The 27,096-nt window shown below is 43.0% G+C and overlaps 1 protein-coding gene across 4 annotated transcripts; it reads right to left on the reverse strand.

Moving 5' to 3' along the window:
* Positions 1–236: 236 nt before the first annotated feature.
* On the reverse strand, positions 237–27,096 carry GLS2 (glutaminase 2). 4 transcript variants are annotated; one of them, XM_020784864.3, is made up of 18 exons: positions 26,773–27,096; positions 20,780–20,879; positions 20,269–20,390; positions 18,040–18,169; positions 12,739–12,818; positions 12,080–12,243; positions 11,041–11,099; positions 10,086–10,118; positions 9,340–9,398; positions 9,072–9,138; positions 8,822–8,872; positions 7,553–7,729; positions 6,282–6,413; positions 4,487–4,579; positions 3,682–3,743; positions 3,471–3,547; positions 2,456–2,519; positions 237–1,189 (listed from the first exon to the last, which is right to left on the reverse strand). In XM_020784864.3, the coding sequence occupies exons 1-18, from the start codon at positions 26,973–26,975 to the stop codon at positions 1,033–1,035; spliced, it is 1,830 nt and encodes a 609-aa protein (XP_020640523.2). In that variant the 5' UTR covers positions 26,976–27,096; the 3' UTR covers positions 237–1,032. The 4 variants fall into 4 exon arrangements, with proteins under 4 accessions (XP_020640523.2, XP_078240520.1, XP_020640530.2 ...); XM_078384394.1 differs by having other exon boundaries at positions 20,269–20,359; positions 26,773–26,880; XM_020784871.3 differs by lacking the exon at positions 6,282–6,413.

The following is a 27,096-nucleotide window of genomic DNA, read 5'->3' on the forward strand; positions in this document are numbered from 1 at the left end:
AAAAAAAGAAAATAAGTGGGTAACCTTGTACTGAAAGCTTTTTTCCCCTGTTGAATTAGTGCTGTGAGGGTATGGTGGATTTTGAATTTAAAGGAGCAGATAAAAATCTCAGAGGAATTCCTAGTAGACCAGATTTATACATGTAGGCTTTCTCTAATAGGTTAAACAGGGAGAGCTTCCTCAAGAAGAAAATGTAAGGGCAGAAGTGTACAGACAGACTTCAGGCTTATATGCTCTGTGTTTTGCTTCCTTTTTTTTACTAGTATTTCAAAATCCACCAGCTGGAGCCTAGTACAAACACCATACATGCAAGAATATTGAGCCCTGGAATCTCTCTGGACTACAACTGACACGTCAACACACCCATACACACAAATTTACACTTGGTTAACCCCGTGCTCTTTTCTTTTCAGCAATAAATTTTACAGTGAAGGGAACAATTTGCTGTTGCTATTGTAAAAACTGTCAGAAATGCTTTTCCATCTATTACATATACCACAAGCATGCTCTACTTTCTGCACTACTCTGATAAGGGCAGTGATGGCAAAGTTGAGCTTCTACCAGAACCCCAACCAAAACTGAAAGAGAGGGAACAGCTAATCCTACTGACCCCCTTCTCTTTTCTCCTTTGGTCTTTAATGACATTCAGCCTAGGTTGCAATGCATGTTTTGATCTGAAGTTCTGGCTGAAATGCTAGCTGAGAGAAAGCCTCGAACTTAACTGCAAGGGCTGTCAGCTCAGTTCCTGTAGACTGATTCAGTTGTGTCACCACACACCAAGCTTGTCTATGGAACAAACAAGAAGGCCCTACATTGATGGAGTGTGTGTGAGAAACACTGCACATTGTTCAACAGAAGAGAGGCTCAACAAAATGATATACTTCCTGCCTCAAGTCTATGTATACTTGAGATATACTTCGTGCCAGAAAGTCTACCGTTCTGCTTGTTCCCTCTCAAGAAAAGACAAGTGACAATTGTGTATTTTTTGAGAATATGCAGCCAATGCAAAAATCTATGGTATCTCTGTCATTCTCACACCATACTTTCTAAGTTCTCCTTGGAAAGATCTTCAGCTGCTTCCTCATCCTGCCGAGGTCCTAGTACATAGGTGTCTTGGTAATCCTGGAGCAGCTTCACTACCTCCAGATGATTAAACTGGATAGCATCATCCAAGGCAATGTTCCCCCACCTGGAGAAAACACAAGTGATAAAGACAGCTGTTAACTGAGGAGTAATAGACAAGCAAATGACCCTCTGCCTACCAACCCATCAGCACCAGACAAATCAGTCCCTTATTTGTTCATCTGTACAACACAGACTACTGTGCTTCAGATGGAGAAATATTAGAGAAGGGGCCTAAGGAGCAAGCAGTGCTAGATGACTCGGGCATGCCAAACTCCCCAGTACATGCTGTAGGAGGAGGTGACTCCAGGGAATCACTAGATGATCTAATTTGGCAGAAACTGAAAGCCTCTCAGATTGTTGGAGCAAAATGGATCACTACATCAACCTAAATATGAAAGAAAATTTACTGAGATATTGCACTGCCTGTGTCCAGGCAGTGGACATCTGTTCTAGCTGTGACAACTCTGAAGTCAAAGAGAACGGGGCAGAAGCTGTGCAAGGTGATGGCAAGGAAAAACTAACAATATGCATGTGTACCTGCATGTACACACACTTTTCATATTTAGGGTAAAGAAAGGGGCAGCCTAGGCCTTGGATTGACTCAGCCCTTTGTCTACAACACCCAAACAGCACTATCAATGATGACTTTTTAGGAGTCATTAATTCACAGGGTCACCATAAGTTGGAACCAACTTCACAACATAATACACCCATCCACTCCTTGAGACCTTGCATATCTCGCTGATGGACTGGCATATAATGGTTTATAACTGGACTCTACAACTTCTGATCTGCAAAGCCAGTTACAGCTCTACAGTTGCGCTGCTTTCAATCTTTTTAGTTTTGTAGTTCCAAGCAGATAGCAGTAATGAAAGAAATGGGTACAATGGAGCCTGTTTTTGTGGGCCCTATACTCCCTCACTGCAAGTGCTGAATTTTGGCAATTCACTGGCAAAAAAGCCACTACGCCTATACTTTCAATTTAAAGCAAGAGATGCAGAGAACACGTTTTGTTTTAAACCAAATCTTGCCTTCCAGAGCATAAATCTGCTTGAAGCAAGGCACAAGATTGTTGTGTGCCTTGTTTTAAAGCAAAAGTATGCATGGGGGGAGGGGAGAGAATAGTTTGCTACCCTGCTGCCTAGGTTTGGTGGGGTCTCCTGAGAATTCCAGGCAGGGACCAGTCACATCTGTGTAAGTTGCCCACCTCTGATCTACACAGAAGGCAGCAGGTCTAGGTTTGTGCTGTCTTGAGATTGTATCATTGAACATGTAGCCAAGGATGGGGGCAAAAAGTACCTCTCCCCAGTCTCAGCTTATCAGCTCTTACCTGTCTTTGACAAAGGGATTGACTCTGCAGGCCTCCACCAGAAACTTCACGACTTCCAGATGTCCTGGGGAAGAACCACACAATTGAAGCCAGTTCAGAAAGCCCATTAGACACCTTGTCAAAACAAAGCCTGTGACCCACATCTTGGAACACCTGTTTTGCAGCTATGTAGACAGTCTAACTTTTGGAACTGAGTTGCTATAAGTTAAGATACTCCCTTAGACTTTTATCTCTTGTACACTGAGTTGCATAGCTGCAAAACTGGATTTCAGGCAGCCTAAAACAATGTTAATGCCTAGAATCTGTCCTTGATATCATAAGACATTTTTTCATTGAGTCGTTTTTGTCAACATGTCTGCAATTCAAAGAACAAACAGCTTTTATTTTGGAGATGCAGGTGTGATTGGAGTTTTAAAAAGTTGCTTTTTTGGACTACAAGTCCCAGAATCCCTTGGCTAGAAGGGCCACTGGCTATGGGATCTGTAATCCAATAGAGTAGCATTTCCTAGGCTCTAGCTCTGTGAGGTTAATTTGGACGTTCAGCTGTATTTAAAAGTCCAGAATCCTTTAACAATCCCAGTTGTCATGGAGGCCTTTCATGCCTTCTGTTGTTCTGATGCTGGATGCTGTTCTATTTTTGTTGTTACTGTCAGACCTTATGCCATAATACTCTGCCTGAGATCCAAATTCTTGATAACCTTTTAAATACGACAGGGCCCTTCTGTCTCAAAAGGTACATTTGAATGCAATGAGGATCATCATGAAACAGTCCACTGCTCTTTTTAGGAGTGATGTGGCACCTTGTTATCAAGCTATACCATTACTCCTGAAACACCACGATCACACCAGACCCCACAAGTACACACCTGGACACCTCAGAGATGCATAGCACAATTTGGATTGCAGAAGTCTGATGCACATCAGGACTCTGCAAGCCCGCTGATGCACATACACCTGCTGCTCCCAACAGAGTGTGTATAAGAACCATGACACATTTGTGCACCCAATGTGCTACCTTCAGCTGCAGCAACATGGAGAGCTGTGCGGGAATCGTAGTCTTTCTGCTCCATATCCATGGCTGACAAAGCAAATCTAGGGGGAAGCCAAACAAACAGGAATCAAATGGCATGCAGAGCAATTTGGATTATGCCCAGATCAGCTGATGAATATCAGCTCAAGGAACCTCCCTGCACCACTATCTCTCCCTGGTGCTAGCAGGCACATACCTCCGAAGGGCAGATACATCACCACTGTGGGCAGCAAACAGCAGGTTTACAACAGTCTTGTTCTGAAAGACACCAAATGAGGTATGCATCGGTGTAGTCTTTCTAACAACTATGCTTGTTCATATTCTGTTTCATCCCCAGAGTACTCAAAAGCTTAAATCTGATAATAGGTTTTCCAATTATCATGATTTTGGAGCTACTTAAAAACAAAAACATCATGTATGCATTTACTAATGCAAAATTCCTTGAGTTCCAGGGTTGGAATATAATGCATACACTGAGGAAAACCTTAAAACAACTTATCAAAAGAGACTGACAGTGTAAAATCTACAGCATATGATTCTCATCTTCATGCTGTAAGTGGAGTATTCTTGACAAAGAATTTGGGTTTCTATGTGGGAGTCGTTTCCTGGGCTCCTCCTACTACTGATACAACCACCACCACCACCTTCACTAATTTCAGTACTAATCTGCACCCTCCTTATAATGGAGGGGGCTCTCCAAGCACTTCAGATCAGCCAGTGTTTCGCACTGCTAATTGCTCTCACCTCTTCACAAAGTCCTGTTCCCATCTCTTTCTGCCTGCCCACTGCAATCAGGACTAGAGATGGGATATTTGTATCCTGAAAGATACAAATACAAATATCCCATCTCTAATCAGGATTCACTGCCCTGGATCGTTCTTCTAGCCATTCAAACCCAACCATAGTTTCCTTGTTATTCCCCTGGCTTCTCTTCTACCACCACATCCTTCCACTCCAATCTGCTTATGCCATTCAGTCTTGTCAGCCTTTTGTCTCCTTACTCGAACTTCATCTCCTTCACGGCGTGGGTCCATCTTGCGGGTACAGTGCAGCAAATTGTCATAGTTGTGAAAGTTGAACAAGGAGACCAGTTCCTGGAGAAAGCACATAAAGAGAATGACACCAAACATGAAAAATGCCTGCCAAAACACGCTTTGAAATGTCCTTTAGAAGTAACTTTTGAAAGTAATTAGGCATTATTTCTTACACATAAGTAACAGGTATTGCTTATTACAACCACGAAGTAACTATTAGCTATACTGATTCTTGGCAAGAGTTAAGAATCTAAAAGAGAAGTGTAGAACCATGGCTATTATTGTATACATGGAGTAGAGTATTTAGCCTCTGAAGCTGGTGGAGAACTTAAATAGCAAAGGATAGAAGAAACCAGTAGAAAAACTGTGTAGGTTACAAACGGAAGATGGTGACACCTGGACTTCTCAATAAAACACTGCAGCCTTGTGCGGAAAGACCCCCTGCTCAGCCCAGTGTGAATCCGGAGTGACACAGGAATTACTCTTAGTTTTATACTCTGTATTTTTAGAAATATTTCCAAGGTGAAATATTAGAATTGGCTGCTGGAGAAAACCAGAGAGTCCTTTCCTGTATTTTTCTAGCCTGTTGATAATGACAGCTCATTAATAATGTGCAGTGTGATGAACCAATTTGGAATCAGAGCAACAGTCATGATAACAGCAACTTGGCTGCCAAGAAGTAATGGGTAACATGACAAGCCCTTTTAAAATATAAAGCTCTGAGTTTTGGTTCCAGATAGCACAATTCCTCAAACTCAGGTGAAAATGCATGATTCCCTGACCAAGAGGTTGGTTGCTTTATTTTGTGACTGGTCAAAATGCAGCCTTCATTTGTATTTATTTATTTACTTACTTACTTACTTACTTACTTACTTACTTACTTATTTAACTTATACAGTATGCCACCCACTCTACCCAAAGGTCTCTGGGTGGCTTACAACAATTAACATTCAATTAAAATACAATAAAAGATAAAATGATTAAAGTACAATTAAAATTGCCATCAAGACCCACAGTTGATGTTAATTCAATTAAAAGCCTTCTGGAACAGGAAGGTTTCGACCTGGCACCAAAATGTCATCAATGTCGGCGCTAGACGAATTTCTGTTGGGAGGACATTCCATAGTCTGGGGGCAGCTGCCGAAAAGGCCCTTTGTCTACAAGCCGTCCCTCTTACCTCCTTGGGGGATGGCTCTTTCAAAAGGGCCCCCTGGCTAGATCTTAACTGCTGGGTAGGCTCATATGGAAGGAGGCGGTACAGTACAGTATGATTGCTCTGTCATGATTGTCTGCCTGAATCATATCTAATGGATGTCAGTTTCTAATTATGAACTCTGTGTAACATATAGCTCGGGCCTCAACTAAACAGTGATGAAATGCTATAAATTGCATTAGTGATTATAAATGTACTATTTCTTTTTAATGTAGTTGTATCATGGAAGATTTTGATGGCTACTTATTATTACTTAAATTTGATATAACATTCTGGGTGCATCTATGGCAGAGAACATAGTCTATAGCCACTAGTAAATGTGTTATTTAATTATTTGGTGTGTTGTTGTTTTGCCAAGTTCTATACAAAGTGTTTCATCATCCTTGCTTTATTGGTCCTTATTTCTGAGCACAATTTGCTGTTATTTTTCTTTAGAGGTACTGAGATTGCCGAAAGCTGCCTCCCACCAGACCTATGTCTCTTCCGCAGTTTTCAGTGGCTCTTGTGGACCTCTCCCATTTTATAGATCTATAGACCTAGGACACTTACCTGGCAAAATCCTATCCCTCGGGTGCTGTTGCCACCTTTATCTAGAGGAGGGGAGAGACACATGACTCCCATGACATTGGGCACCACTAGCAGGATGGCTCCAGAGACTGCAGATTTGGCAGGTAGACCCACCTGGGTATGAGAGAGCCTTAGATCAGTAACCAGGTAAGGTAAGTCAGGCTGAGAGAGTGTAACTAGCAGATGCTCACTGTCAGTTCCATGGCTGGAGTTGGTGGGAGGACTGGAAACCAGATTCCTCAAGTCCCAGCCCAGCATTTTAACACTACGGCACAATGGCTCTCCGTGCAATGGAGGATGCTCCTTGCAGACTAAATAGAAAAGACAGTGTTTTTCCAGTGCAAAAGACCATACATTGTACATCAGAAGAAAGAAGCCAATTAATGGAGTGGTGTCTGCATTTTCAACAACTGCTGCTCAGATGCAGCAGGAAGAGATCTTGTAGAGCAAGAGTGGCTCTGAGCAACAGCGGCCATGCTGGTCTGGCCTATCTAGGCCCGCCCTCCAAGCAAGGGCTCTACACTGTGCAGTCCTAGGGGTGGCCCATTCTCAGCTATCCTCTTTTCCAGAAGGCCACGAGGCCCCTGAGGAGAGTAGCTGAGCAGCACTTGCCTTTCAAAAGTCGGTGGCTAAGGGCAGAGTTTGTATTGCACAAATACGAGGAGGGCATAAGGTTACGAGAATCATTGGCTGTCACAAAGAGAGCTTGGGAAGCTGAGTCGGGCTCTCTCTAGCCGCCTGTGCAAAAACTGAAAGGGTCCCTGCAGTGGGCAGCTCCAGGCCCAGCAACCCCAGGTGAGCAAAATGGCTTCAGCTGTTAAGCATCCAGGAGCAAGAATAAAAGCCGTTCTAGACTGGAGGGATTCTAAAACTCCAGCCTCACACTTCCAGCTCCTGGTTTGCATTAATGTCTGTGAACAACGTCAAATCACAGTTGAGTGCAGAGATACCACAGAGGACACCTGTACACTGGCTTGTAGTCTAGTATTTATAGACAAGTCCATGAGGCGTATGGATGTATTTGTCTAAACTTGCCAGTATCCATCTTCCAAAGGATTTCCCACGGGCAGACATATTATATTCTCTCTTCATTTTCCCAGAACACGGAGGGAGGGGACCTTATAGGATTCCAAGAGCCCTTTAATGAAAATGCCCATCACCCAGTGCTATTGCCCAGAGCTTTTCTGCCAGCACTGAAGCCACCCTGGCAAGCTCTTGGCTGCAACCCTTCAAGGGAGACAACAGAAACTTACATGGAAGGCAAACTGCCCGGAGAAGTCATACATGCCACAGGAATGCATGAGGCTGAGGGTGTTGCGGACAGCTTCATCGCTCAGCACATACTCGCCGGTGATAGGACAGATGCCGCCATTGGCCAGGGTGGCTGCCATGACGCTGCCGGACTCACAGGTCACTTCCACAGAGCACAGCTATATTTGAGGAAAGGAGGAAGGAGAGACTCCATGGGCCTTGCAATGCCAACCCTATGCAGACTCTGGGAAACAGGGTAAACCAGCCATTAGATGCTGGCTGGTTTACCCTGGAAGTAACAGGCTATATAACTAATGACAGTACGTACTCAAAAGGCAGAAGTGTTTTCTTTTTCAAATTACATCATGATTACTAGTATTAGTGGAGGGTGGTGCCAACAGTGTCCATGGAGTGGTTGTTCTTCAGAAGGAAAGAACAGGAAGCTTGAACAGAGCAAGGCCAAGCTCAGTCACAAAGATTTTTATTGAGGCCTTTCTCCCAGGTCACATTTATGTGACTGTAACTATTTGACAGACTGAACTCACAGAATTGAAAACGATGGGATTTGTAGTCTAAAAAAAATCAGAAAATCCATTGTTTGGCTTTCACTGATCATTATTTATGTTACGAATATTTATGGAGAGCTAAAAGTGCTTCTGGCATTTTGAGAGGATTTTACAAATGTTAGCTATTTTTGTACTTATATTGATTTTTTTAAAGGCAAAAAAAGAAGCAATGGAAGAGGTAAAAGCAAAGTAACAAGCAACAGGATGAGTTACTAAAAAAATAATAACATTGCAATGCTGATGTCAACAGTTTTCCCTTTTGGAGTGGTGCTTAGAATGAGTTTATTTATTCGTTTATTTGTTTGTTCGTTTGTTTGTTCATTTGTTCATTTGTTCATTTGTTTGTTTGTTCGTTTGTTTATTTATTTATTTATTTATTTATTTATTTATGTATGTATGTATTTATTTATTTATTTATTTATTTATTTATTTATTTATATCCCGCCTATCTAGTCATCTATCTAGTTATCCAGCCAATAGGTTATCTTGCAAAAAATAATTGTACAAGCTCTGAATCAAAATCACTGGACTTGTCTACCAAACTCAGACATGACTAGGCTGAAACTCAGCTATGCCCCATTTAGTGGAAATACCATATTCATTCATCCTCAGATGGATCTCCCCCTCTGTGTTCATTTCGTTTAGCTCAGAAGGATACTTGAGGCTGAAATATTTGACTGACATGAGGTCCCAAAGCAAACTCACCTGGAAGTACAAGTCAAGGGCTGACATCATGTCCACACCACGAGGAAAACACTGTGGCATAAGAATTAATAGGGGGTGAGGGAAGGGCAGAAAGAAAACCATGTTAGATACTGAGAAGGATGGATCAATACATCATATCCCAATTTAGCACTTTATCCACCAGTCCAAAGTGGCTGTTATCATTGTCTCTTGTCTACTGAGAAGAATATTTTTAATCTCTCTTCTCTCCCCCCCCCCCAGGTTTTCTTACCTTTTTATCTTTGAGATAGTACCCAATGGCATAATTCCGGTCCCCCGTTTCTTTTTCTGATTGAAACCTATAAAGAGATACAAACACAGTCTCGTCTCCCTCCTGTCTCTGTCCATACACACTCCTGGAATGATAATTCAACATGGCAATTTAATCCTAGTCTTGCCCTAAATTTTATATTATTCACATTATAGGCAGGAAAAACATGATTAGTCCCTTCTGTAAAAGCAGTGTTGTCCACCTGCCTCCCTCCTCACGTTGGCCTTACGTGGTGTTGCTGAATCCCACGTACTCATTTCCTGCCATCTTCTTCAAATAATCCACTACCTAGAAGAGAAAAAAAGATAAGAACACAATTCAGCCCCTCCTCTTCTTGTCTTATCCCATTTTTCTTTCTTTACTTCTTGTGGTTCCTTATTTAGGCTTTGATCCCATTGTCAATCTCAAGTAGAGTCCATCTGTTGAACCTACAGTACTTCAGTGCTGACCTACCAAGTCCTGGGTGATTCAATGGATCTACTCTATTCGGGTTTAAAAAATTGGGTTTAGCTCTTTGACTGTAAACCTGAACAAAATGTTTTGTTTATGAGTAATAATCACTCATTACTGCACAAGGCACTGTTTTTTAGGAAAAATTAAAAAAAATGTTGTAGTCTTCATGAGATTCAAGTTGGTAAACTGGGATGGCAGAGCTCTTCAGCAGGTTGTCACAGAGCTACCTCAAGTCAAAGCCTATGGAGACTATAAAAATGTTCCTGGTCACTTTGTAATTTGGTTGGGAATAAATCATGCCTGAAAGCACATCCCTGGTGCCTAGAATATGACTTATTTTTGGTATAAACTTCGCTAAGTGATTCTGCAAGCACAAACTGGATCATGTTTTTATTGCAAAACAAAGGCATTGTCTGCCAATATTGCCAGTCAGTTGGTTGCTCCAGCCTGGGCGGGGAAACCTAAGAATGTTTAAAATATAATATTTAAATAGGATGGGAAAAGAAGGAAGGCCATACTCACATAGTCAAACTTCTCAGCTTTCTTGCAGCCCATCTGAGAAAAAAATAAAAAGAGAGAAGCACCAATTTAGGCTAACTTGAATTTTCAAGCTGAGACAAGGACCCATGATTTTTTTTTAAAAAAGCAAAGATAATGTGAGATTTGTATCCTTGAGGAGATCTAAGGGTATGTGGGCAATGGCTTCGATTTGGCCCTATAGATGGAGCTGATAGAGGAGTCCTCTGACATCTGAATGGGAAAGGAGTCCTCTTCTTTGATCCAGGGAATTTCATATTGTGGTTGTGGAATCACCCTGGCAAATGAAGCCCAGTTTATCTCCCAATTACCAATCATAAAACAAAGCAAGCTAATATGCAAATAATGGGAACCATGAAAAGCTCCCTCATGTGACAATCAAACCTTTTCAGCACTTAAGGGATTTTATCTTCTAGCAACTATTGGACCCCTTGCCTTGCCTTTACTTGAGCGAGGCTCATGATTTCACTGTAATCTTGAGCAGTAACCTTCAATCTGAAGCAGCATTCTATTTGATGTAGGGTAGTAGCAAAGCTGATCTTCACATTGTAAGCTGGGAAAAAATGTGGCCTTCCAGATGTTGTTAGATTGCAACTCCCATCAGCCCTAGTCAGCACAGCCAGTGATGAGGAATGATGGGAATTTTGGTCCAGCAACATCTCAAGGGACAGTAGTTCCCTATCTCTGCTGTTGCCTCAGTGTTGCTATTGTTGACTTCGGCCCATAGTTTAGCAGAAGCCCAGCATCCAAGGAAAAGGACTATAATGCATAGCCTTTTTACTGTTCCAGTTCACATGCTACAGAATAGGGTTTGGTTGCAGAATAAGCTTGCTCTCCCTACACCCAACCCATTGGGGAATAAATTCGATATTCTCTCTGTACTACCCGTATCCATAACAAGCAACCTCTGATAGCAGGGTTATAGCGGCATGTGCCTTACCTTGACGAGAGAGCTGATGACAATGGCCCCTGCATTAACCATCGGGTTGTGGGGAATCCCTGAATGTGAAAAAATCTCTATTAGAACAGAGTTACTCAAACATTCTGCTTTCCCAGATCATGCAAGGGGTGGGTGGGAAACAGTGAAAGTGAAAAGTGCAGACAAATTGCCATCACAGTGGACCATATGCAAGAATCATTGCTTTTGAATATACAGTGGTGCCTCGCACAACGATGTTAATTGGTTCAAAAAAAAACCACCGTTCTGTGAAACATCGTTCTGTGAAACACCATTTCCCATAGGAATGCATTGAAAACCGGTTAATCCGTTCCAATTGGAACGGATTGCCGTACTTAAGCGAAAATCCCCATAGGAAACATCGTTGAGGGAAACGCGGTTCCCCAATTGAAATGCATTGAAGTTGACTCAATGCATTTGAATGGGTTTGCGAAGTCCCTTTTCGCTCCTGTAAAAGTGCCTTAAACTGTTTGAAAAGTGTTTTAAATGCTTGCAATCGTTAGCCCACCTCCTGAAACCTATGCAAACTTAATTTGGTGTTGTTCTGAGGCGTCGTTAATTTTTGGTGATTTTTTGTTTTCTCCATTGAAAGCCATTGGACGGCTTAGTTGTATAAATCTTTATATGATAATTTGTGAAGCAAGCCCTGCAAGAGGGCAAGACCTGCCCAAAGACACACAGGGCCAAAAGACACTTTTGGAGAAATGGCATCATTCCCGCTCCTAGAACGTTTTCTCCCCAGTAGTGTTGACTGCTGTTTTGCAGGATTCTAGAACTAGACATACAAAAGAAGTCCTTGTTAAGAGATAATGTAGATGACCCATGCTTCTTCTTTTAATGTGCTTTTACAATCACACCTTTTCCATTGCTTGGGGGAGCACTCCTTCAAGAAACAATTTTTTTTCCTGAATGTGTGCTTTGGCCTTTAGTGAGAGGTGAGGATATGAACCTTGGTCTCTTACACACAAAGACATTGAGGCTCCTCCCTCATACTTTCTTACCTGGAGTTCTGCTGTCTTACCTTCCTCATTGAGAGAGAGCTTGTCGTAACGCAACCCGCTGGGCTCTTTGCCGACATACTGATGCACTCGCTTGGTACCTAGTTCATTAACAGCAACAGCATATTTCAGGGGTTTGACACATGACTGGAGGCAGAATGGTGTCTTGGTGTGGCCCATGGAATGCCTGGAGGAAATAAGCAGAGAGAAAAGTGTGAGAGGAGATGCCACCTGTTCTGGAGTTTGTTCACACAACTGAATAGCAGGGTGGTAAATAGTTTTGGCAAATGTGTCACAAGTTATAGGCATTAGGAACAGAAGAAGCTGCCTTATTCCAAATCAGGACATCTGACTCTGTACTGGAATATCTACACGTCACTGCCAGCAGGTTTAGCGTGTGCCCAGCATACTCTGACAGAGAGAAGTATAATTTGAGTCCTGCATGCCGGTTTTTAGCTGAGCAAGTCTGTTTTCAAAATTTTAAATGTTTTAAATTATTTAATGTATTTTAATTGTCACAGTATTATAATTAAATTGCTTTTTAATGCAGACTTTATTGTTTTTTAAATTCTGTTTGTGGCCTACAAATTATACTAAAACAAGCAAACAAATATTGAATTCAGAAGTTCCCCCCTCCCTTAATTGGCCACCTCACTTTTATCCTCAGATCCTTTCCACTCACCGTTGTCCGTCTACTGTGCAAAGAGATACTCCCCAGATGTCTGGGTTACACTTTGCCAACTGTGGGATGTAATTTGCCACCTAGAAAAAAAAAAATTAAAAAAATAAATGGACACAGGCACTGATAAGGAATCCATTCACATCTCAGCCATCTGGCCAGCCACCCGAGGGCAGCACAGCAAGCTTCCTTGGACTATCTCCAGCAGTGTTCATATTATTGTATTTTCTAGTCCTTCTTTCTCTGATCAGTAGGCAGTCTAGAGGAGAATGTTTTACACTGCACTGGTCCCCAACCTTGGGCCTCCAGATGTTCTTGAACTTCAACTCGCAGAATTCCTGGTCAGCAGAGGTGGTGGTGAAGGCTTCTGGAAGTGGTATTCCAAGAACATCTGGAGGCCCAAGGTTGGGGAACCAGTGTTTTACAGGATCGATATGCTTTTAAGGAGAGTGGGTTGGAAAACTGAGCTGGGTTTTGCCACACTTTTTCAGTTCCTGGCTCACACATTAAACAGAGGGAAGCAACAGGTTTTCCCTCAACAAGAAGGGCTTCCACAACTACTTCTTGTGAGCCAGTTGACAAAATGCAGACTAGCTTTTCCTTCAATGGCTACAAAGAAGAATCCTCATAGGAATCAGACTACATGCCTCATATGCTGTCTTCTGAGAGGCATCAAAGCTCAACAAGTGAACACCTAACAAAGGATACACTGATAATAGGAACTGCTTTTGAATCGGGTTTTGCATAATTAAAACCAATTTGAATAAATCCTGACTCCATGACTCATGGTGAAGTACACTTTGTTCAGTTAAAAAGTTATATTTTTTTAAAGAGGCTGGTGAGGACTTTTTAATTCAATACACTTGTGATATCAATTTGTTATGAATCACTTCAGGCAATGTGAATACCTCTGTCATATTAAACACTGCCTTTGTGGGTGGTCGTGGGTTTACAAAGCAATGTTTCTCTATCAATCTGTCTCTTAAAATTTATTGAATACTGCCTTTGTGGGTGGGTGGTCGTGGACCACAGCAAACTATGGCAAGTCCTTAAAGAAATGGGCGTGCCTGACCACCTTATCCATCTCCTGAGAAACCTATATGTGGGACAGGAAGCAACAGTTAGAACTGGATATGGAACAACTGATTGGTTCAAAATTGGGAAAGGAGTACGACAAGGCTGTATATTGTCCCCCGGCGTATTTAATTTATATGCAGAATACATCATGCGGAAGGCTGGACTGGAGGAATCCCAAACTGGAATTAAGATTGCCGGAAGAAATATCAACAACCTCCGATATGCAGATGATACCACTCTGATGGCAGAAAGGGAGGAGGAACTAAAGAACCTTGTAATGAGGGTGAAAGAGGAGAGTGCAAAAAACGGTCTTAAACTCAACATCAAAAAAATCAAGATCATGGCCACTGGCCCCATCACGTCCTGGCAAATAGAAGGGGAAGATATGGAGGCAGTGACACATTTTACCTTCTTGGGCTCCATAATCACTGCAGATGGAGACAGCAGCCACGAAATTAAAAGACGCCTGCTTCTTGAGAGGAAAGCGATGACAAACCTTGACAACATCTTAAAAAGCAGAGATATCACCTTGCCAACAAAAGTCCAAATAGTCAAAGCTATGGTTTTTCCTATAGTGATGTATGGAAGTGAGAGCTAGACCATAAAGAAAGCTGACCGCTGAAGAATTGATGCCTTTGAATTGTGGTGCTGGAGGAGGCTCTTGAGAGTCCCCTGGACTGCAAGGAGAACAAACCTATCAATTCTAAAGGAAATCAACCCCAAGTGCTCACTGGAAGGACAGATCCTGAAGCTGAGGCTCCAGTACTTTGGCCATCTCATGAGAAGAGAAGACTCCCTGGAAAAGACCTTAATGTTGGGAAAGTGTGAAGGCAAGAGGAGAAGGGGATGACAGAGGATGAGATGGTTGGACAGTGTCACCGAAGCAACCAACATGAATCTGACCCAACTCTGGGAGGCAGTGGAAGATAGGAGGGCCTGGCGTGCTCTGGTCCATGGGGTCACGAAGAGTCGGACACGACTAAACGGCTAAATGAAACGAAACGACGGTCATGGACTTCCGAAGCAGTGTCACTATGTCACTTAAAATTTATTTTTAAAAAGAGAGAGAGAAATGCACACATTTCAAAGGATACCTGACAACCGAAGAAATACTGGACAACATTGAAAATAAATGGGAAAGAGAAGGCTGCAATCATTCGTGATGTTCCATGATCAACAAAAATGGAAATTTTGCAGTTTGCAAACATTGAAGCCCCTACTTTATATCAGAGTAAAAATTTTCAAAGTGAGTGTGCACAGCAATACACCTGACTGAAAATGGATTTAAAATATACAGGAGCTAAAACTGATACAAATCAGCAGTGTAACTACACCCCTAAAGCACAGCGTGGGGGGGAATGTGTCCCTGGGGAGAGAGGATGATGAGTGAAGGGCTCCTCTTTTCTCTCCTGCTTGCTGTGTAGCTTCCCAGGACCAAGCCACGTTTTCTCTTCGTACGCAACTTCTGTCCTCATGCTCAGCAGACGCCTGCTTCCAAGCAACCCCTTGCCGTGGTTCATTAGTGAAAGGAAAACCGGTCTCAAGGGCAGATCTTGCTGTTGCCTTTCCAAGTTGTCCTCCAGACTAATCTTGCTGGAAAAGTGAGGAGCTGCAAGGAGCATTCCTGGCTATCTCGCTCGCTCCGCGTGCACTGCAGCTGTTTACCACCTCCCTCCCTTCAGTCCCTTATCCAAAGCACACCGCATCCCCTCACCTGACAGACTGCAAACAGAGACAGAGCCCGTGACTCTCCCTCTCCACCCACCCCTCCCAAAAAGTAGGGAGCGTGGTGGTTGTGTGGTGGTACATTCTGTGCTAGAGCATCCTTTCAGGGAGAAGCACTGCAGTCCTCTTGCTCAGGGGCAGCCCACGGACTAGTACAGGGGAGGTACTTCACCCCTTAGTTTGGAGGTGGGGAGGCAGCCCCCCCCCCAGCCCCAGTCACAAGCCACCTCAGCCCATCTTGCAGGCATTCCATCTGATCTAAAGGGACTCCTGTTCCACCTCATACACCAAACATGAAAAGCTGCTCAACAAATGGTCTCCTGAACTATCCCAAAATGAATCGTCTTCAGCTCCAGCACAAAAATTAGCTGTTTATCTACAGATAAGCTCTTTGCATTTGATCACGATTGTGCCTGAACAGAATGGTTCTTTCCCTGCTGTGCTGCCTACTGTGGATGGAACTTGGCTGGACAAACCGTTCTATCCTTCCAAGGCTCACTGCAATTCCATTTGCCTCCTTCCAAGGACAGAGAAACATTTTCACAACATTGAGCACCTTCCACTTTAAAGCACGGATGGGTGCCTCATCAGTTCACCCTTGCTGCAGCTGTATTCAAACCAGGAATCATTTCTGCTTGTGGGAATACTGTGCGTCCTCTGGTTGGGATTTCCACATCTTTTATGAGCACTGGATTGAACGATGTGATCCATGCCTCTTGGCCAGGCATTCCCTGAACACTGCTTGCAACATGAACCTCACAGATTACACAGCCCACCTTTATTGGTGCCAAAAAAGCCAAGTGCCCCCCCCCATACAATTCCAACACAGAAAGACCACTCTTTCTTCAAACTGAAAATAAAGCAACAAGGATACCATGCCTCCTTCCCTGCCACAGCAATGCTTGGCTTTTAGATGAGGATTTCATTTCATCATTATCTTAGAACTGCAGAACTTGAAGAGACCCTATGGATCATTGAGTCCAGCCCCTGACAAGGAGGCACAGTGGGGGAATCAAACTCCCACCCTCTGGCTCCAGAGTCAGAGAGCAACACCATTGAGCTGCTGAGGGAATGAACATTCCAAAAATTCCTTGGTGGCGCAATACTTCTGCTAATGGAAATATGTATACCTCGTCAAATTGTCTGTTTTGCAAAGCACAGAATAGCAGTACAGCTAATCCCCATGGTCTGTTAGGTTACAGATATCTGTATGACTGTGAGCCTCGTAACATCTCTGTCAGAGTGCAGTCCATCCCCCTTGGACAAGGGAGGCCTGAAAGAAATGACAGAGGTGCAAACTGAAGAAAGGAAGGAAAGACAGGAGACCTCCAGAGACGTGGAAGAGAAAAATGAAGGGGAGGAAAAAGGGAGCCTCGAGGAATTAGAAAAGGCAGGAGAACGATTGAGCATAGAGAAGAAAGGCGTAGAAAAAGATGAGAGGAAAGGAAGATGGGAAGCAGAAGCAGGGGTTCCTCTGACATGAAGAAAGAGAAAAGGATCTTGTCCCCAAGGTTGGGAATGGAAACTGGATGGAAAATCCATGGACCCATAAATGGGAGAAACTAATGGTCCCATAGAAAGAGGCTGACAGAAGAAGGAGAGGAAGGACATCCCGAAAACCCTCATATTGGGGTGAGACAGAGGCTCAGGAGTGGGGAAGAAAGATCAGAGAAGAGCGGGCAAAGATAGAGAGACAAGAGAGAAAGATGGACGAGCCAATCTGGGTTGAGGAGATGTACACCCCCAGGACCTGGGATCTTAAATACCTTAAATACCGAAACCCACCAGGAGAGCAATTCGTTGCCATTATCGCCGGAACCGGTGCTGATAGAGTTAGAGACTGAAGGTGTTGGAGGACTTTGAGAAGAAACCTCCGAAAGCCTCTCCGTCGCTTACGAGAAAAATCATTTTATTAATTCTGTAAGTTTTGGAAGAGTTGTTGAATGTTAAAGCTGATGTTCAGGATTTTCTTGAAGTTCCAGAAATAAAAGCTGAATGTTTGGAAGAGCCATCGAAACCTGCGGGGTCTAGTCTATGCCTGCCCAGAGACTCTAAAGAGCCCTTCTTGTCAGAAGGATCCTCACCAAGGACTACGCATTTTTTTCCCTGTAGTGGATGCAAAAGCTGGAATTGTTCTGCTGGCATAAACTGGGCTGGGATGCCAGAAATAAATTTAAAGTAATGGGAAGCTTCTTATCCACCCTGCTCCCCCATGCCAGCTTAACTGGAAATCTTCCTTCCAGTTTTCGAACTGCCCTGGAGAAATCTTTGGGAGCCTCAGGACTGGGAGGGCAAAAGGGAGCTCTAGGTAGCCTTCAGAGTTGAAATTGAAATGGATAGGAAGCCTTACATTAATTTAAATTGAATATCCAGTAAGATTACGTGTCTCCGTTAAACTAATCTGAATCAATGCACTATGTTAAAAGGGAGGAGACAGGACACACGGATGAGCTCCTAGTCTCTACTACTCACACAAAGTTCTGGTTTGTTCTTTCATCTTACCTTGCCTTCCCGGAGTCCTCTGGTGCTCTCAAAAATCTTCTCCATATGAGTTGTGAACTCCTGGAAATCAGGGATGACAAATTTCTTCCGGAAGGCCTGGGTTAGGAGGACAATATTGCTGCTCACACACCTGAGAACAGAAGGGGTGTTGAACATGGGTATGTATGGTGCCGAGTAATACATCTTCATACAAACATGATAAGAAAAAAAAATTGCAAGATTTATCTGTAATCTATTCAATATTGCTCTCTTTAACTGTCTTGCGTCTTTGCCCTGCAAAGCAAAGAACCTCACTGGATGAGCCTAGCAATGCAAACCAAATTTCCAATGATCTTGCACTCTGCCTATCAAAAATCCATCTTATTCTGAAAGATTGCTTCCAGTTTTTGAAAAAAAAAGCATTTAATTTCTCACATGCCTGGTATCATTCTTTCCATGGCAATCCTCCCTTCTAGCAATTGTTTAACTTCTGAAGTCCAGGGCTAAAAGGAAATTCCAGAACAGCCTCTGTCTCATAAATGAGTTCCACCAAAGTTTGAGGCAGACTATGAACTAATAGAAAATAAGTTGAAAATTTTCCAGCTTGGTGGGTTTTTAAAATAATTTCTGTAGCTAATGATTTAGGGAGAGGATTTCTAGGACATGTCATTGTTCCCCCCTACAGCCTATGTTTGAATTTGTGGTGGATTTGAACATGTTTATGCGTAATCTAGTGAGAAAGGCTGCATTGCTCACAAACATATTTGAACTTGCTTATAGGCTTAAGTGTAGGTTGCAGGGGAAATGTGAAATGTCATAGAAATCCTCCCCCCTTTTGATAACTATTGTATATCTGTTATTACTGAACAGTCAAATAAGCTACAGGTACATGTTTGTTTATTTATTTATTTATTTGATTTGATTTGTATCCCGCCCATCTGGCCTATTCGACCGCTCTGTTGCTTCATTTCTTCTAGTGTCCACAGTGCTTCCTTCCCAAGCTAATGTTGGGGCTCAGTGCCATGTAAACTTGTTCTAGTTAGATAGATATAAGATACATATGGTCAAAGTAAAAGAGATTAAAAACAACCGAGAGATTGGACCATGGCTGCAAAGAGATCTGATAAAGGTGTGCAAGACATTTAGGTCAGAGGGTGGTGCTTCCGGGGGAGGAGGGCTCCTTGCACTACCAATAAATATACAGTGTGAAGTTATTTTGACATTTTCTCCTTAACAGACTACCTTTAGGTAAGAAACAAGATGGAAAACAGTGGGCAAAGTATGGGAGGGTGACCAAAGGAAGGTAATTAGGATTTTGAACCACCTGCCCAGACAATCCTGGAACCAAGACGAGATTATGGCAAGATAAAATACTGTCTAGAGATGCATCCCAAGGGCACTGCAACAAAGTGAATGGCCAGAGGTTGGGGAGGTTGTGCGTATCTGCAAATGTTGGTACCTATAATAGTAATAATAACAGAAGATTCGTGTGAATCTGCATGTCTTTGCCGCAGCTTCAGGACCATAAAACCTTATGGGGTGTTGTTTTCTTCAAATTAATCTGGTTATTTTAATTAATTTAAATCTGTCTGTATTCTGCAGTGCCATCTGAAGTAACCAAGAGGAGGATGTCCCTAACGAAGGGAAAGTTGAAAAAAAAAAGAGAGAGAGAGACTAGATACCAATGCTTGATAAATGGGCATAGTGAGGGCAGAGGGAAAGAATGCATGAGCACTGGGATGGGAGCTGAGAAAAATAAGCAAGAAAAGGGGAGATGGGGTGGGAAGATGAGAGAAGAGAACCATTTGAGGGAAAGAGAAAGAGACCTTGGGTATGTAAGGATAGAGAAGAGGATTTTGAGGGAGAGAAGGAAAACCAGAATAGGTGAACAGGTATGGGAAGAAGAAGACCACTGTGTTTGGGGCACAAGTGGGAGGAGTAGAGAAAGAGTGCTTAAAGCAGTGGTGTCCAACCCTGGCCCTCCAGATGTTCTTAGACTACAGCTCCCAGAAGCCTTCACCACCACCTCTACTGGCCAGGATTTCTGGGAGTTGAAGTCCAAGAACATCTGGAGGCCCAAGGTTGGCCACCACTGGCTTAAAGGAAAGAACACCATGGTGGCAAACCAAGGGGTTTCTTCCAATCTCTGCAAAACCTGGTGTATCTACTAGTATTTTTACTAGTAAGATTAGGATTTTTGTATCAGCTGCAAATTATAATCTATCAAAGCACCACTGCAATACACCATACCTACGGAAAAGTTCCCGGTTCAGTACCCCACCAGCACTGGGATCTTGTGCTGCCTTTTGCATCAGGTTCATGCAGTCACGCAGGCGTGGATCTGAGGTCCAAAGGCCAGTACCTTCCAAGGCCTCAACCAAGAAGAAGAGGGCATGGAAAAATACATAGGTTACAAAGTTATGGTACTGGAAGGGGTTATGTCAACAAGGTGGGGTGGGGAAAGAGTTTAGACATTTAAGAAAATAGACAGCAACAACAACTTTATCGAATGGGGGCACTATCACAGAAATATCTTCTGGAAATAAAGAGACACACTCTCTGAAAGAGTAGGTGTGTTAATCGATCTTGTGAAGCCTACATCTAACTTACAGGGATGTTTAGCTATTTAAAAAAAACTACAGCAAAGGATAAATTGTCATTAAAATGCTGGCAATGATGTTTTCCAACAAACAATGAAAGGATTTGCAGGTCCAGTTGCCCACCCCCACTGCTCAGGCTTGTCAGATGGAGAGTCTCTTACACTGGTGAATTTGTGAATGGAAATGCACTCCTGTCCCTCAGCAACCGTGTAGAAGAGAAGATCACTAAGGCGTGGCAACATTCCATTCTCCGACAGATCCCTAGGAAAAGATGAGAGTCACTTGAGAGAAAAGCTTCCATGATGCCAAAACATAATTAATTACAAACCATTCTCCTATTGCTTTGCAGGTTTGGATTATTTGTGTGGTGTAGTGCTCCAGATGGTTGTCAATTGCACTTCCACTTGTGCCCTCACCATTTCCCATGCTGACTTAGGTGGACAGGAACTGCAGTCCAACAACATATGTAGGGCAACAGCTGCTCTCCCACCCACTCCAAAATCCCTTTCTTTTTTGATCAAAATTATACCACAGCAGTATAGATGTGAAGTTAGGACTGATTTATTTGTACTCTCCACATCCTGCATAATCCTCTATATTGCATTTTATCCTATTCTAGCTGCAACATGAAAAATGCATTGCCTGATCATTACTTATTTCCATTGACCTTTTTCTTGGCCATAAAAGTAAATTTAAGAATATCTCTATACTTCTATCTTTATGTCAGAGTTCTATGATATCTCATACAACTCCTTGTTCTAATGTCATTGATACCAATTGAGCTGTTCTAATGCATGTATGTCAAAAAATATTCATATAGTACCTATACAGTATCTTAAATCTCATTTTGCCAAATCTTGCCTAGTCTATTATAGCTTTTTTAAATTACTGTACTTATATATTCATTGGACATACATTCTGGGTTCTTACATAGTACCTAATATATAGGTTTGTAAGAACCAGGAAAGAAAGTGCTGAAGAATGTTAAGCTATTCCCTACTGACTGATGATATCATGCTCCACTTAATAAACTTCATATTTCCTACAAGGAACAGTATGTATAAGCTAAAACCCTCTGTGTTATAGATCTATGATTTTAAAATTGAGGAACGAGAACATTTTCAAAACAGTGTGCCAGAGAGCATTGAACAATACAGGCACTAGCCAGTTATGTTCTGGTGGCACTCATTCATCTACATTCTAAGATATACATCAGACGTTTTACTCTCTCAGTCATGGAGGTACATAATATGCTAGCCAGATCAGGAGCATATGAAGTTCAGTTCTTAAGTCATTCATCAGCTTTGTATAAAATACTGTATATATGAGACTCAATACCTGTATAAGGAACTGGGAAATAGGAAGCAATGAACTATACATCAAATGGTGGGGGAAATGCTACAAAGAAGCTGTCGTACCAGTGTGAGAAAAAGCAAATTGCAAATAGCAAGTTGGTGTTTGTACACTACAAAAAAGCAATGGATGGGGAAAATATTTGTTTAGGTTCCACATCACAACTCAACCACCATTTTACATTATTACTTAGACAGTGAAACAGCCTTTAAGGAATTGCAGATTTACTGTTTTTCCCTAATAATTTTACTCAAAAATTCCAGAGACCCATTCCTAGCCTCACTAGTGGTACAAAAAAATGAGATTATTTTCCTTTCTTTCTACCCTTCGTGCCAGACTGAGCACAATTCTGCTGTTACAGAGATGTTTCTATGGCAGCCAGCATTACTCCTGGAACCAGCATCGGAATTTGCCTTCAGAATGATATGAGGGTAGAGATACTTAGCACACCATGGTATTTTATATGTGGTAAAATAATGACTATAAAATTAGGGAGCAAGAATATCAAAAGTCAATACCTATAAGAAAGCAACTGGCTTTATAGACATATACAAATGTCTTATTTTCTCTTCCACTATTTAGATGAGGAATTATCTGAATGTGAAAGCACTGTTGTTATTATGTAGAATCAAACTGCTTCTGAAGTATGACAACCCTATAAATTAATTATCCCCCAAAGGCCAAATCATGAGCACCTATGCTCAGGTTTTGAAAACTAAAGACTGGGTTCTTTTACTGAATCAATCCATCTCATGTTCAGTCTTCCACTTTTTCTAGCATTATTTGGTTTCTTCCCCATAGAGAAGAATCTTTTCTTCTTCCAGAGTAAGATAATCTTATTGTATTCATTTTAGAATCTAGTGAGAAACATCACCAGTTATGAATGAATGAAGAAGAATAATTGAATGAATGAACTTTAAGAATAATAATGGCATGCTATCAAGTCAATTCGGACTTATAGGGGCCCTTTCCAGCGTTTTCTAAGTACAGTAGAGTGTACTCAGAAGTGGATTCCCATTCCCTTCCTGTGGGCCACCCTGGGACTTTGCAGCTTGCCCAAGGCCACACAGGCTGGCCCTTCTTCCAGGAGGCACAGTGGGGAATCAAACTCCCAACCTCTGGCTCTGCAGCCAGATACCTAAACTACTTTAGCACACTGAAATTCAAGATCACAACACTCCATTCTTTGTTCTTCGTATTTGACTCTGTCCAGATTTTATATACATCACACCTCCTTTGCCTTGCCAGTTCTCTGAAGAAGTACAAACCTTGCCAGTGGGTTTGGGGAAGAAAACCAGGGACATATGAGATAACCAAATCCATGCAGGGATGTCAGCTAACTTGATTAGGTGTATAGTTACGAGGACAGGTACCTACCTTTGCAAAAGGTGGAAAGTTCACTAGTGCAATTAAAGGGTTGCAAAGACTCCTTCATGGATTGCTGCCTTGTCGTGGCGAAGGGGCTTGAGTAACTCAGAGAAGCTATGGGCTATGCCGTGCAGGGACACCCAAGACGGACAGGACATAGTGGAGAGTTCCGACTAAACGCAATCCACCTGGAGTAGGAAATGGCAAGCCACTCCAGTATCTTTGCCAAGAACGCCCCATGATCAGAAACAAAAGGCTAAAAGATATGACGCTGGAAGATGGGCCCCTCAGGTCGGAAGGCGTCCAACATGCTACTGGGGAAGAGTGGAGGACAAGTACAAGTAGCTCCAGAGCTAATGAAGTGGTTGGGCCAAAGCCGAAAGGACGCTCAGCTGTGGACGTGCCTGGAAGTGAAAGGAAAGTCCAATGCTGTAAAGAAAAATACTGCATAGGAACCTGGAATGTAAGATCTATGAACCTTGGGAAGCTGGAGGTGGTCAAACAGGAGATGGCAAGAATAAACATCGACATCCTGGGCATCAGTGAACTAAAATGGACAGGAATGGGCGAATTCAGCTCAGATGATTATCATATCTACTACTGTGGGCAAGAATCCCGTAGAAGGAATGGAGTAGCCCTCATAGTCAACAAAAGAGTGGGAAAAGCTGTAATGGGATATAATCTCAAAAATGATAGAATGATGTCAATACGAATCCAAGGCAGACCTTTCAACATCACAATAATCCAAGTTTATGCACCAACCAGCATTGCTGAGGAGACTGAAATTGAACAATTCTATGAAGATTTACAACACCTTCTAGAACTGACACCAAAGAAAGATGTTCTTCTCATTCTAGGGGACTGGAATGCTAAAGTAGGGAGCCAAGAGATAAAAGGAACAACAGGGAAGTTTGGCCTTGGAGTTCAGAACGAAGCAGGACAAAGGCTAATAGAGTTTTGTCAAGAGAATAAGCTGGTCATCACAAACACTCTTTTCCAACAACACAAGAGGCGACTCTACACATGGAAATCACCAGATGGGCAATATCGAAATCAGATTGATTATATTCTCTGCAGCCAAAGATGGAGAAGCTCTATACAGTCAGCAAAAACAAGACCTGGAGCTGACTGCGGTTCTGATCATCAGCTTCTCATAGCAAAATTCAAGCTTAGACTGAAGTGAGTAGGAAAAACCACTGGGCCACTCAGGTATAATCTAAACCAAATCCCCTATGAATACGCAGTGGAAGTAAAGAACAGATTTAAGGAACTAGATTTGGTGGACAGAGTGCCTGAAGAACTTTGGATAGAGGCTCGTAACATTGTTCAGGAGGCAGCAACAAAAACCATCCCAAAGAAAAGGAAATGCAAGAAAGCAAAGTGGCTGTCCAACGAGGCCTTAGAAATAGCAGAGAGGAGAAGGGAAGCAAAATGCAAGGGAGATAGGGAAAGTTACAGAAAATTGAATGCAGACTTCCAGAGAATAGCAAGGAGAGACAAGAGGGCCTTCTTAAATGAACAATGCAAAGAAATAGAGGAAGATAACAGAAAAGGAAAGACCAGAGATCTGTTCAGGAAAATTGGAGATATTAGAGGAACATTTTGCGCAAAGATGAACATGATAAAAGACAAAAATGGGAGGGACCTAACAGAAGCAGAAGACGTCAAGAAGAGGTGGCAAGAATACACAGAGGAATTATATCAAAAAGATTTGGATATCCCGGACAACCCAGACAATGTAGTTGCTGACCTAGAGCCAGACATCCTGGAGAGCGAAGTCAAGTGGGCCTTAGAAAGCCTGGCTAACAACAAGGCCAGTGGAGGTGATGGCATTCCAGTTGAACTATTTAAAATCTTGAAAGATGATGCTGTTAAGGTGCTACATTCAATATGCCAGCAAGTTTGGAAAACTCAACAGTGGCCAGAGGATTGGAAAAGATCAGTCTACATCCCAATCCCAAAGAAAGGCAGTGCCAAAGAATGCTCCAACTACCGTACAATTGCACTCATTTCGCACGCTAGCAAGGTTATGCTCAAAATCCTGCAAGGTAGGCTTCAGCAGTATGTGGATCGAGAACTCCCAGAAGTACAAGCTGGATTCCGAAGAGGCAGAGGAACTCGAGACCAAATTGCTAACTTGCGCTGGATTATGGAGAAAGCCAGAGAGTTCCAGAAAAATATCTACTTCTGCTTCATTGACTATGCAAAAGCCTTTGACTGTGTGGACCACAGCAAACTATGGCAAGTTCTTAAAGAAATGGGAGTGCCTGACCACTTTATCTGTCTCCTGAGAAACCTATATGTGGGACAGGAAGCAACAGTTAGAACTGGTCATGGAACAACTGAGTGGTTCAAAATTGGGAAAGGAGTACGGCAAGGCTGTATATTGTCCCCCAGCTTATTTAACTTATATGCAGAATACATCATGCGGAAGGCTGGACTGGAAGAAACCCAAGCCGGAATTAAGATTGCCGGAAGAAATATCAACAACCTCCGATATGCAGATGATACCACTCTGATGGCAGAAAGTGAGGAGGAATTAAAGAACCTTGTAATGAGAGTGAAAGAGGAGAGTGCAAAAAACGGTCTGAAACTCAACATCAAAAAAACTAAGATCATGGCCACTGGTCCCATCACCTCCTGGGAAATAGAAGGGGAAGATATGGAGGCAGTGTCAAATTTTATCTTCCTGGGCTCCATGATCACTGCAGATGGAGACAGCAGCCCTGAAATTAAAAGGCGCCTTCTTCTTGGGAGGAAAGCGATGACAAATCTTGACAGCATCTTGAAAAGCAGAGACATCACCTTGCCGACAAAAGTCCGAATAGTCAAAGCTATGGTTTTTCCTGTCGTGATGTATGGAAGTGAGAGCTGGACCATAAAGAAAGCAGACCGCCGAAGAATTGATGCCTTTGAATTGTGGTGCTGGAGGAGGCTCTTGAGAATCCCCTGGACTGCAAAGAGAACAAACCTATCAATACTAAAGGAAATCAACCCTGAGTGCTCACTGGAAGGACAGATCCTGAAGCTGAGGCTCCAGTACTTTGGCCATCTCATGAGAAGAAAAGAGTCCTTGGAAAAAACCTTGATGTTAGGAAGGTGTGATGGCAAGAGGAGAAGGGGACGACCGAGGATGAGATGGCTGGACAGTGTCTGTGAAGCAACCAACATGAACCTGACACAACTCCGGGAGGCAGTAGAAGACAGAAGGGCCTGGCGTGCTCTGGTCCATGGGGTCACGAAGAGTCGGACACGACTAAACGACTAAACACACACACAAAGAACCCAATCAATGGGGGCGGGGCGGGGGCTTTGCCGTGATCTAGACAATTCCCAAGCGTTGGGGGGGGGACAACGACAGACTCTCCACTCCATCACTTATGAACATCATCACAACCACAGTGATATGACATGGGGGTCATGCATCCCTTACTGGTCGGTGAGGTGCTGCTGCGACAGTTGGTGGCGGCCATTCATCATCATCACCGCCTCTCTGCCTGGAGCCGAGGAGTAGCGGGCTCTACCGAAGCCCACGGGCACTACCACTATCTCCAGCCGGTGTCCCGCCCCTCTTTGCCACCAGCAATGGGTCTCACGAGGCTGCAGGATCCTGGGCACAGCCCGGAGGGAATGCATGGCTGCGGCTGCGGCTGCGGCTGCTGCTTCCCCCACCTCTCAGGATCGGGCTCTTGGCAAGAGAGAGCAGGGAGGGATGCCGAGGGCGGGGAAAGAGAAGCACAACAAGCCGCTGGCCCTT

This window comes from Pogona vitticeps, chromosome 2 (assembly GCF_051106095.1).
Source record: "Pogona vitticeps strain Pit_001003342236 chromosome 2, PviZW2.1, whole genome shotgun sequence".
Classification (NCBI taxonomy): domain Eukaryota; kingdom Metazoa; phylum Chordata; class Lepidosauria; order Squamata; family Agamidae; genus Pogona; species Pogona vitticeps.

Excerpts from the sequence above, each read along its gene's own strand:
- GLS2 (XM_020784864.3), bottom strand. The coding sequence starts at position 26,975 with ATGCATTCCCTCCGGGCTGTGCCCAGGATCCTGCAGCCTCGTGAGACC. Across the intron at positions 20,880-26,772 it reads CAGCAGCACCTCACCGACCA|GGATCTGTCGGAGAATGGAA; the intron begins GTAAGGGATGCA and ends ATCTTTTCCTAG. Across the intron at positions 4,580-6,281 it reads GAGGGATAGGATTTTGCCAG|GAACTGGTCTCCTTGTTCAA; the intron begins GTAAGTGTCCTA and ends TGCTTTCTCCAG.